Source organism: Morone saxatilis, unplaced genomic scaffold (genome assembly GCF_004916995.1).
Source record: "Morone saxatilis isolate NCDOM2014 unplaced genomic scaffold, NCSU_SB_2.0 Contig2, whole genome shotgun sequence".
Classification (NCBI taxonomy): domain Eukaryota; kingdom Metazoa; phylum Chordata; class Actinopteri; family Moronidae; genus Morone; species Morone saxatilis.
In genome coordinates, this window is record NW_023339762.1 from 13,322,028 (window position 1) to 13,333,802 (window position 11,775).

At 39.2% G+C, this 11,775-nt stretch overlaps 1 protein-coding gene across 1 annotated transcript in view; it reads left to right on the plus strand.

Annotated features, from left to right (window-relative positions):
- LOC118330796 (tumor protein p53-inducible protein 11-like) overlaps nucleotides 1-11,158 on the plus strand; it is a 35,881-nt gene extending 24,723 nt beyond the window's left edge. The window contains exons 3-8 of the mRNA XM_035665477.1: nucleotides 458-597; nucleotides 5,556-5,614; nucleotides 5,789-5,837; nucleotides 6,246-6,342; nucleotides 8,039-8,140; nucleotides 8,530-11,158. Of these exons, the coding sequence (XP_035521370.1) occupies nucleotides 469-597; nucleotides 5,556-5,614; nucleotides 5,789-5,837; nucleotides 6,246-6,342; nucleotides 8,039-8,140; nucleotides 8,530-8,663 (570 nt within the window). The 5' untranslated portion in view covers nucleotides 458-468 and the 3' untranslated portion in view covers nucleotides 8,664-11,158. The remainder of the gene's footprint in view (nucleotides 1-457; nucleotides 598-5,555; nucleotides 5,615-5,788; nucleotides 5,838-6,245; nucleotides 6,343-8,038; nucleotides 8,141-8,529) is intronic.
- The last annotated feature ends 617 nt before the right edge of the window (nucleotides 11,159-11,775 follow it).

The window sequence follows — 11,775 nt, forward strand, 5'->3', positions numbered from 1 at the left end:
AGCTCCATTTACGTGTGTGTGTGTGCGTATTTGTGTGTGTAAAGCAATAGTCTGCATCACTATCAGATCCACTGGCTCTTTGAGCAGGCACCTGCGTCTGTTGGCCTCTCAGCAGACCTAGGGGACATCTGGCTCCTGCTTCCAATCTGACTTAAGAGGAGGGTTTTATGGGTTGCCTGTATTTGCTAGACCCGCGTTATGTAATTGTGTTGCATAAGTCAAGTCCTCAAGGGGATTATTGGTAGATTGCTAGATACCTCTTCCTGCCTGTGCCATAGAAGGGTGTCTTCTTCAGAGCAAAGGAGAATAATGGAGAAAAGCTCCAGTATTGTTTCTTAAATAGATATTCTGGAAATTCAGAATTTATATTTTTTCCCATCTTCTTTCGTACTCTTTCTCCATTTCGTATATTCGTTTGTTTCCTGCTTACTTACCTCCCTTTCTACTTTTTTTTTAGGTGTGTGCACCATGGCGTCTAAACCTCACCCTCCTCTGATGAAGAAGCACAGTCAGACAGACCTGATAAGCCGCCTGAAGAGCCGGAAGATCCTTGGAGTCGGTGGTGAGGATGATGATGGCGAAGTGCACCGCTCAAAGGTCAGATTACATCACATGATGTTTTATTCATGTCATTCTTATTCGATACGGGCAGTAATGCAGACAATAAAGGGAACATAGCACAACAAACTACTAAAAATGTAAGCTTGTGTGTTAAACCATCATCAGTCAGATGGATAATATTGCAGCAATGTATAAGAAAAAATTGCACTTAACCATAGAGGCATTCATTAAACCCACGAAGAGCTATGGATTCCTTTTAAAAGCCTCAATTGGCTACTAATTGGCTCATCACTCTCATAGTGTCCCATTGTGTGCATTTGCTCCTTATGCTTCAGTGAATCTAGATCACGTAATCCCATGAGCTCCCGCAGCTCCACTGAGATGTGACTGGCTCCTCTGGGAGACTCCCTGCCTCCTGCATCTCATGTATTCTATTTCTGCCTCATGTATTTGCACATTAATATAGACAGTGCACAGTGATGTGTTTGCCAAAAACCCAGCAACACACATGCTGGTTCATGCCAGTAGACTCAAAAGCACTTGTCGTATTCATGCGTGTTGAGCTACACAGTTGCAGACTGACAATAATTTCTTGTTCCGTTTTTAGAGGGCTCAAATATCAACATTTGAAAAATATATTTTTTGCAAGAATGATAAGCAGAGCTGTTCTTGACTGAAATATTAATCAGGCAAGTGGGAGAAGGGAACAGAACAGAAGGGAGCGGGCATACGGTGGTGACTGATAGCTTGTGATGAGATGTCAGCCCCCTTTTCTCAGCCCTCCTGAGTGTTTGTTTTCTCTCTCAATGTTTTAGCAAGAAGCCTAACCCAGACATCTGCCACTCAGATCCCTTCCACAAAGCGTACTGACGGATATATGCACCGATAAAGAAAAATAAACACTTAATGCCTCATGCCAATGAAGCTTATTTACGTTGAGAAAGATTCTTAGTTAGATACTGTCTGTAATGATTAAATGGAGATCCAGCAGCAGTCTGTACAAAGTAAGACAATACTTTGGCTCATGTGGTCTATTGTACATGCTCTTTTGAATAGTAGGTTTCCCTATTTAACTGTGGCATTAACCCTAATTTAGAAATTAAAGTATTCCACTGCATTGTGCTCTTACTCTTGAGTTGTTCCATTTATACTTGCCACAAGTGTTTGTGGTAAAGAGACCCATGAGATTTAACAGTAAGGTTAGCTGCATAGCAAGAGTTGGTTTGGAGGGGAAATGTTTGCCCCTATCCCTGTAGTCCCTGTAAACAAAGGAGGGAAGTGCTCCTGTAGTCCACTGACTGTCTCTTCCTGCCTTTTTTTGACTGCTTAGAGATAAGAATACTGTTCCTATTACTTATACTTCAGTGGGAGAGAGGCTTTGTATGTGTGCTACCATATGTGAGTGTAACTGTGCCAAGACATATTACCCTTCTAGCCCATTGTGTCACTGTAAATTTATTTAACCTACCAGTACACCACTTACATCACGTAGCCACAATACTTTGACAGCAGAAGCCTTCATCATTAAGGCATACTATAATGTTTTGTGTGTATTTTGTGTCCCAGAGGATTGCCACTGAGATATATATGAAATGGAGATGTGACTGCACAAGCTGACAACATCCATCAGATGAGAAGCGTACATACTACAAATGACAAATACAAGTTTGGTGGATAAAATATTTCTCCTTCATATGTTTCATGCTCTCTGGCTTTAAAGTTTCCTTTTGTTTACTGAACGTAGCTGACTGCGTGACTGAAGGCAAGGCCATAGCAGCTGTGATTAAGCATCTCTCTCCACAAACAACATTGTGTATTTCTTCCTTTTTCCTGTTTCTCCCTCTCTCCCCAACTCCCATCCGCTCTATTCCACCCCAAGCCAGCCCTGTGCCATCAGTTGACGCTCAGTTCCCTTTGAGTATTTCTCATGCCAGTCATGAATATTTATGTGTTCCTGTCAAAAACAACCCCTGAAACCATGGCACAGGAAGCCTGATTCACCTGATCATGATCACAGCTGGCACAGATGGATTTGTGTACAAGCACTTCAGTTGCAGTGCTGAAGGAGAGATGTACTGGGTCTGGTGTGTAATTCCTCATCTTAATATTTTTTAGTTTAACTTCAAGGGTGTCTTTTCTTAAGGGCTCTACTCTGAGATCAAAGCAAGTGGCAGCCATGGGTGAGAGGAAATGTTGAATATAGAAAAAAACATCAACACAAAGATTCCCCATCCCCCATTTCAATTAAGACACTTTGTATCTTCTCATATCTTCCTCTCTTCTATTTATGACATCATAAAAAAGCAAATTCTGTGAAGCTACTTAAAGGAGGCCCCTTTGGCCCATTGGTATCACTCCATTTGTGTGTGAATGCATGGTAGTGTGCAGTAATAGTATGAATTCACAAAGAATGGATGGTGGCCACTGATAGCACCATTCATTTTACATTTCTTATAACTGCTATTTTCCCTGTCTCAAGGTCCGATTCCCAGAGATATTACACTAATGATATTGCAGTGAATACAAACCCATTAAGTTTTGCATCTCAGTGCAGTTTTGTAATATTTGTTAAGTGTACTGAAGTAGCATCATGGTTCAGCAACGTTTGAGTCAATAAATGTTATAAATGCAGTTACAAGAACAATACTTTCCATCATCTCTTAAAATGAGAACATGTTGTGATTCTAATTGTAATATATAATTTTATTCTAATAATATGGTATTAACGCCCCTTGCTCTTTCATTTATTTCTATCCCCAGGGTGTCTCTCATTTTTCTTCAAAGTGTTTCTAATTTAGGGTGCTTTAACAGTGTATACTCTCCCTCATGCTGCTGGGGACACGGACAGTTGTTTTCTCTCTCCAGTGCACGACCAGCGTGTAGCCATTGCTTCTGTTTCTCACAGCAGTGGGTTTTATGTTGTTTTAAAGTTTCATTCCCTCATGGTATCAGGTTTGTACTGTCTGTGCCATCTGTAAGCATATGATTTACTGTGAGGCAATAACCTGGCCACACTCTCTGCTGCCATATCACTGAAAAGTGTGGGTGTGACACCCCTTATAAATTGTGCTTCACTTACCTTTAATTCTTTGAAGTATGAAAAAATAATTTCACTCTATCAGTGAACAGTACATTGCAATATGGCAAATGTATGCAGAAGCTTATATTCAATTCAGTTTCATTTGTATAGTGCCAAACAGAAGTTATCTTACTTTTATGCATTGAATAAGAACTTTTTATGTGAGAAATAAATCTTTCAAAAACTAATTTTGATAGATTTTAATTTCACAGCTTGCTTAGAATAAGTAATGTAGATAACACAAAGTTGCAAAACAATAATATGAGTTGCTCTTGATGGCATGTTTTGCAACTAACTAATGCAAGTTTTTGCCTTTTGCACTGAAAATATGTCTAATTAAAAGAGTCATAATTTATCTTATTTTAGATTTGAACCCTTTTGTACATTCATGTGGATATTTGAACCAAACATGACACGGAACAATCAGATGGTAGAATACAATTGTTTTTGAAAATGTTCCAGATGCAGTGCTCCGTGACATTTACATGGTGGCAACAGCCTTGAAAACCCTTGTTTTGATTACTCTAGTATATGACATGAATCATTTTCTTTCAGTCATGTTGACATTTCACAGGCTTGTTAAGCAGAAAACTACTTTGCAATTGATATTGACTTCCCTGTAAACACTGTTAGCCAGAAAATCATTCATCTTCTCTGCTTTAGTGGTTTTCATGCTTCAGTGTATTTTTAGTTTCAGTGATGCTATGTCTCACTACAACACAAAAATAGTTTTTGAGGGAAGAGATATTTACTGATCAAGAGAACTCATTGATGATAGGGGAGTGATAGGACCTGAAGGTCTGTTCAGACAGAAAACTGGGTTTATTTTTTTCTTGCCCTCTGTGTGGTTTATCTGGGACAGTTTGTTTACCTCCGTGCCCCTGTGTATTTTAGGATTAAAAAAAACAAAAACAAAATCTGATGTTGACAAAATCACACCACCTTCCATTTTAGAAGCAAAATGTTTGTCATTTTGTTTGACAAATAACGATTAATAGTCAAATGTGGTGGTGATACATTTCCTCGTATCAACTAATGATTTAATTGATTAATTGATTGAATCTTCTAATGGCTTCATGACTATATCACAACAGACAGTTATAGATTAGCATGCTGGTAATATCAGACTGAACAGAAATGGAGCCAGAGGGAATGCTTGGATGCCTTTATATTTCATGTGAATACATTAGTGCTTAATGGAGGAGAGTTAAAAAAACAAAAAAACAAGTTGCCAATTATTAGCATTCCAGCATCTTCTAGCCTCTGTGATAAGAGATTCTTATCCTAACAGATATTTCCAGGGAAACGCTTGGGTGTGTCTTCTCAATATTGCAGTATGAAAAGATTTATTCTGTTTAGCATGTCATAAAATATTAACAGTCTTGCTGTTCAACGACTATTGACTCAGTTTGTCATAATTTTCTCCCACTCAATGCTTCAGACTCTCAGGATCATACATTGAGTATTGCGTGGTACTCCTGTTACTAGGATTAAGTTAATTTGCAGCAAATAAGGCTTTTCTTCTGGAATAGGTCAGTCAGTCAGTCAGTCAGTCAGTCAGTCAGTATACACTGCACTTTGTTATGGCACGACCCTCTTAATCATCAGTGGATGATTAAGGAGGTGAAGACAATTACAGTCTCTAATTAACATCCTAATAAGTCCTTCTTTGACACTCGGCCTCTCTTTTCTTCTCTCGCCACCGCTTTGTTTAATGTGCTTTTTACCAGTAGCTCGCTGCAGATGTGTTGACAGCATTGAATACACCTCCATGGAGAACACTTTATTCTTGGCTATGTGGCTCTTTGTTGAAGGCTGTCATAATAGATATCTGTTAAGATGACATGATTGCTGTTACATTTCCCTTCTCATAACTCATTTCCCTTTTCTTTTGTCTTTCCTTGTTCGCTCACAGATCAGTCAGATGCTCGGAAATGAGATGAAGTTTGCAGTGCGAGAGCCTATCGGGCTGAGGTAAGACTTCAACCGCTCAGAACAGCTCACAGTTAACACACCAGACTGTGTGAGGTCATCCGTGTGTATCACTTCCAGCAAAGTTAACATAATGCAAACAGTGTGAAAACAAATGTGTGGTCAATATTGGTTGCAGGAAGTATACGGTACATCATGTTTTATGTCTCTTCTTAGGGTGTGGATACTGATCTCAGCAGTGGGTTTCACAGTTATGGCCCTGATGGTAAGTGTTGCTTAAATTATCATTGAGGATGTTTCACATTCACAAGTAAAAGGTCTACATACAAGTTTAATAGTGTTTGTCAAAATGGAGTCTTTTGTACCGTTATGAAGGAGAAAAAGCATTCATTTTAGAAATAAGAAAAATCCTGTTATGCAGTGAGTCACTGTAGATTATTTTCTAACTTATCAGAGAAGGACATCTGGAGAAACAGCCATGTCTTTGTCAGCCATACCACCTAAATTCTCAATATCTTTAGTGTTCAGGGCATATGTAGTGATTCTAACTCACAGACAGGAACACTTTGTCAATTCTGCTGCATTTTGGGGCCTTTCTGGGGCATTTCAGGAGAACAGAATGCTCTTGTGTTGATATTACAGAGTCGTGTTGTGCTTTTGTTTTCCTACACAGGCCCTGGTGTTTCCCAACCAGCTATACGAGGTTGTTTTTGAGGAGGAGCTCTCCACAATTAACATCTCCATTCGCCTTTATGGAGGAGCGCTGCTTAGTAAGTCGTCGCTCCTAAAATGAAGTTCATAAAGCCATTCATGCTGCCTCGTGCATAGCTGCAGTACAGTGAATATAATGCAGCAAACACATTCACTGTGTTGCAATGATGCTGACAGACATTTTAATATTTATTTATATACATGCTAAAAATATACATGGCTCAACTGCACGTGGTCTCTTGTGATAATGCCTTCTAATGCATTCATTACAATTCACACACACACATTCAGCATTCAGCAATGTACAAAAATCATTCCTTTAGGCTACAAACGGAGGCTGTATAATGTAATTCAGTTCTGTGTATCTACAGTTCACGATGAGAGCTTAACGGGTACAGTGACCAAATTCTCCCAAATACTCACAGCAAAAAGGCCTCATGTTTCAGGTCTTAATCTGCTGAGAGCTCAGTAAAGGATGGCAGAGCAGTGTATGTACTGTATATGTGTTTGTGTGTGGGTCGGCCTGGATCTGAGAGGGAGGCAGTGTATTACTCTACATTGAAATGATTCTGTATGCTCAATCAATCATGCATTAAATAGAGATTTTTATTTTATTTTTGCTTTTCTGTGCCATGCCACCCACAGGCGACAACTAATGCTCATAAATATGCCAGGTAATTATGGCATTTGTGCTTTGCTCCCCTCTCACGGAAAAAATATATTGGCAATGTGAGCAATTATTTTAATGGCCTTAGTCTGAGAAAAGGCTGTCGGGCAAGTCGGTGAGTCAGTCACTCAGTAAATGATTGCATGGTTTGTGATAGCTCTGTGAAGAACAGTGTCACTGTGACACAGAGGCAGGTGGCACACAGGTTGGTCTTTGATGGGAAAGTAAGCAGGAACATAAAGAAGGATAAGATAAAAAAAGATTATAATTGCCAGGTTGTCACTTCCTGCTAAGTTAAGCCAAATATGTCAGAAAATCCAAGCCTTATATAGGCATAGGAGCACAAAATATTTAATCTAATATGTTCTCTTAATCTTCCCTCCTTAGTTAATAGGAATGCCATTGAGAAGCATCAAACTGTACTTACATACTGTATACATTTTATTTTGTAAAATCTGAACAAATCAAAAATAACCCTCTGTATGATTGGTGCATTGCCTGAAGACAGATACAGCCTTAATCATGGCACTGTGGAGGCAGCTATGAATGAACCAGCTTTCTGTCTCTTAAGGCCAGCAAAAGAAGGACTTCTTTATTTTAAATGTCAGCAGGGCTTTGGGGATTAGCAAAGAAAAAAGGGTGATGTCCTACAAGACAAGGATGGGGTCTCATCTGCCACACAGATGGAACCTGGCAGGGAGAGGATACAGTCCATCAGCCCTCCCACCTTTCTGCCCACCCCTTCTCATTTACACCGTCTCACTGGTATATATGTGTATGTGTGTGTGTGGGTAGGAATACAGGGAAATTAACTGGAAGAATGGCGGGGAATGAAATGATTGAGCACAGGCTTTTATCAGAATCATTGAGTCAAGGCATTCAACGGAATCAATAGGCCAATTATCACCGTGTGCATCACAGACTGCAGTTGGAGTACAGCTGCAAGTAAACGGTGCTCATAGTAGTTTTATTAATGGAATTTCTTTTGAACGTGTAGGAGTCTTCTTTTCTGAGCTTCCTCTTCTTTTCTGTTTTCATTCCCATGCCCCCGAACCTATAAATTCCCTTTTTATCATATCACTTTCCAGGCCTGGCCCTCATCATGTGGAATGGCCTCTACACAGCAGAGAAGATCGTCATCCAGTGGACTCTGCTCAGTGAAGCCTGCTACTTTGCTGTCCAGTTTCTAGGTGATTAAAGTTTTCCAGTACATCATTTTTACAGTTCTTGTCTTTTTGTCCTGGGCTGTTAGAATCACAACATCAGTGAGCATTTTCTGTCACTTCTGTATTGAGTTCAGACAAACCATTAGTCAGAATTGATTTTACCAGAGAATTGTGCTGTGTATGTGTTGATACTGCCCTCTTGTGGTCAGAGTGTAGAGTCACAGCCTGGCATTAAATTAAAGGATGTGTACATGGGGGGTTATTGTTTTAAGGCAGACTTAAAAAATGTGAACCTGTCCTTTAAGTTCCCCTTTCCAGAAGTTAATAAAGGAAAGTCATGTGCAATGTGCCTTTTACTTATAATAAAAAAAAAAATCATATTTCAAGTACTAAATGTTGCACTGTGGTTTCAGTGACATCCATCACCTTAATTGAGATCGGCATCCTGCCCAATGCTGCCATGCTCCTGCTCCTCAGTCGAGTGCTCTTCCTTGTGGTCACCATGGCTTACTACTACCACCTGGGCCGTAAGCCGAAGAAGATCTGAGCTAACTGTGCGATACTTCCAGGGAGGGGACAGCTGAGCACAGATCACAAACGTGGGGTCAGAAGGTTTGGTTATTTGATTGGGGCATGGAGCATTACTTTGCCATTGGATGCACTCTGCCCCCTTCCATGGGACCTAGCCTATTATAACCCCCAGTATTCAACAGATGAGCACACATTCCAGACTCTACAACAAGAACAAGAAACCTCATAGTGAAAGTGAATCACTCTTTCAGTGGGGTGTGAGGTCAAGTCCCTCTTGACACACATTCCTCTTTTGTTCAGTTCTGAGTGCTGTTATTATAAAGAAGGAACTTGCAGTTTGTAGTGCATTGTGTTCTTGGCGTCACCTAGTTATATGATTTAAAATGTACAGTACAGAGTCATTTCATCTACATGATTCCCAAATTCAGTATTTAGTGTTATTTGATAAGTTGCATCTTGACACAGCTTCTTAATCACACTCAAGGACCAAGAGTTTGTGTTATAATGTGTTTTCTGTTTGATGGTAACTCATAATTTTATGTATGCTAAAGTGAAGCCTGAATATCTGTGCTCTTGCATGCTTCTCTGACAGCTCCCCAGTGAACACACTGAATGGAAAAAGCATCAGCTGGGCTTAGTGTAAGATTCAGGTGCAGTCAGATAAGCGAAAACTCCTAATGGTCAGTTTTTACTCTGTCATGCCCTTCAATCATATTCAGATTTAGACTACCCCCAAAAAAAAACAGAATCTAAAAATTTTTCAGGGACAGAAATATTTTTTTTTATTCCTCAAGATCAAGAAGTTCTACCAAAGTGAAGTTTTGTACAGAGTATTTACACTACTGAGATTAATACATTAGTAATGTTGACAAATGCACACGTGAACTGACTCATAGAAGCGAAGCAATGTAGTTTTCTCATTGTCGTGCGTGTGCACTGGTAGGCAGGACTTTAGCCTGAACGATCTTACAGAAAGTATTTAACATTATAACCTTTACTGTAAAACTAGTGTCACAAGCCGAGCATGTCAGTGTGTAGGACAAACAAACCCCTGCTGGTTCCTCTTCAGTGATGTAGCACAGTTTTTTACGCGCACCATATCCTTAGCCTTGCCTTAAAACTACTTAAAAGAAAAGTCATCAACACTGCATCCTACTTCTTGTATATATGTAAATAAAAGTATTTACTATGACGTGGTGTTCTTGTGAACCGAACAGGGAACTTGTTCAGTATTAGTGAAATGATTTTCAAAGGTTGATCTTTCTTTTGGCGTGTGTTATTTTATACCTATTTAAGTGACATTGTGTTTTTTGACGTCATGCATGCAATATAATCCAGCAAAAGAAATAGCTCAAACTGTGTAGCAAGCTGCCACCAATACAACACAAAGCAGATAAATACAGACGTTAATGGGGGTGAATGGATGGTAAAAGTGGCAAAAAGCCAAAAACAGGACAATTTTAATTAACAAGGCAATAAAAATAAATGTGCTTCAAAACAGATATTGCCCAACGTTTGACAGTTTTCACCCAATTTATACGTTTAATACATTTTCTACCTCCCGATACTTGGCACGCCCTCAGGTACGTGACATCCCAGCTCACTGTTTTAGAGCTGTGCCAGCAAATGCTAATTTGTCAACTCTGATCTCTGCACATCATCCACCTACGGACAGTCAAAAAGACACCCTAAAGACAGTTGAAGTCGTTTTGTAAATTTAACTTGAAATATTATTTTAAGTCGAACAAGAAACATACTGTAGGTCTCCTCCAAAGGTGGTCCATGTTGTTGGAAATGACCACGTTCAGTCCTGGCCCAGAAGGGAGTGGTCCTGAGGTCGGAGTGATTGAGGGTTTGCAGTTGCGAGTCCGGCACTGAAGGCAGATGTGCTTGTTACTTGGGTGAGCTTTCAGTTCAGATAGGGAATGTGAAACATGGGTGAGGTCTCCCAGACTCCTGAAAAGTTGTAATTACCCCTTTTCCAGTGTTTAATTAGATGCAGCTTTCCAGAGTGACATTGTGTGCCCCAACCTACTGCTCTGTCCTGACTAGCATGGTAATTATGGAGTTCAAGAAAAATGTCATTCCATTTCCGTCGATACTACAGGCCTCAAATCATCATCCTGGTGAAATGAAAAGGGTCTGTTAAGCAGGTTATTTTAGGAGAGATGGGCAGTTTTGGGGGGACGAGCAGAAGAAGGGAGGCGAAGAAGCGATTTCTTTGCCTCCCTTCGCCTCTTTCATCCTCCTGGTTCTCTGACGTAAATTAGTCAAAAACATTGGTAAGTTGAGTCCTTGATATTTTAGAGGAATGGTGAGTTGAGCTATTCATTCCTTCTGATGTAGATCCAACATATATTGTACTGTTGTGAATAGCATACCAGGTCAAACTGTTTCAAGTTGTAGCATTGTGTTTTTATGTATATATGTGCTATATTGTACCTCAAAAATTAATTGTTATGAATTTTCACAATTTAGTTTGAAATAAAGGACACTATTGTTTATTTTGAAGACTTCAACGGTGATTTAATTCTCTTATTTCCTCATCCTTTTTAATAGAGGTATAGAGTATAGTGGCTGCAACAAAGTATTATTTCATTATTGATTAATCTGCTGATTGTTTCATAGTTTGATCTATAAAATGTCAGAAAAAGGGGAAAAATCACATTTACTCAGTCACATTTTCATAAAGCCCAATGTCATATCTTAAAATTGCTTGTTTTTCTGTCCAAAACCCAAAGATATTCAGTTTACAGTCACATATGAAAGAAAGAGAAGCAAAAATCTAAAATAGACAAAACATTTCTGATTATCAAAATAATTTCTGTAGATCAATTAATCGAATAATAGTTTCAGCTTCAGAAATATACTTTTCCTGCTGGATACTGGAGTCCACAACTTCAAAATGTATTAAAATTAAAATGCATTAATCTCTCTAAAATAAAAAAAAAGTTGACAAATCAACCACCTCGAACATACTGAAATACTTAACTCACACACTGAGAATCATAAGGTTGAGAAATGCTTTCACACAATCAAAACCTCCTGTGTAATTCCACTCATGTTTTCTGTGTGAGATGAGCCTGAGTAGGCTTTAAACTTGCTGTATAAGTGATGCCCAGCAGCAA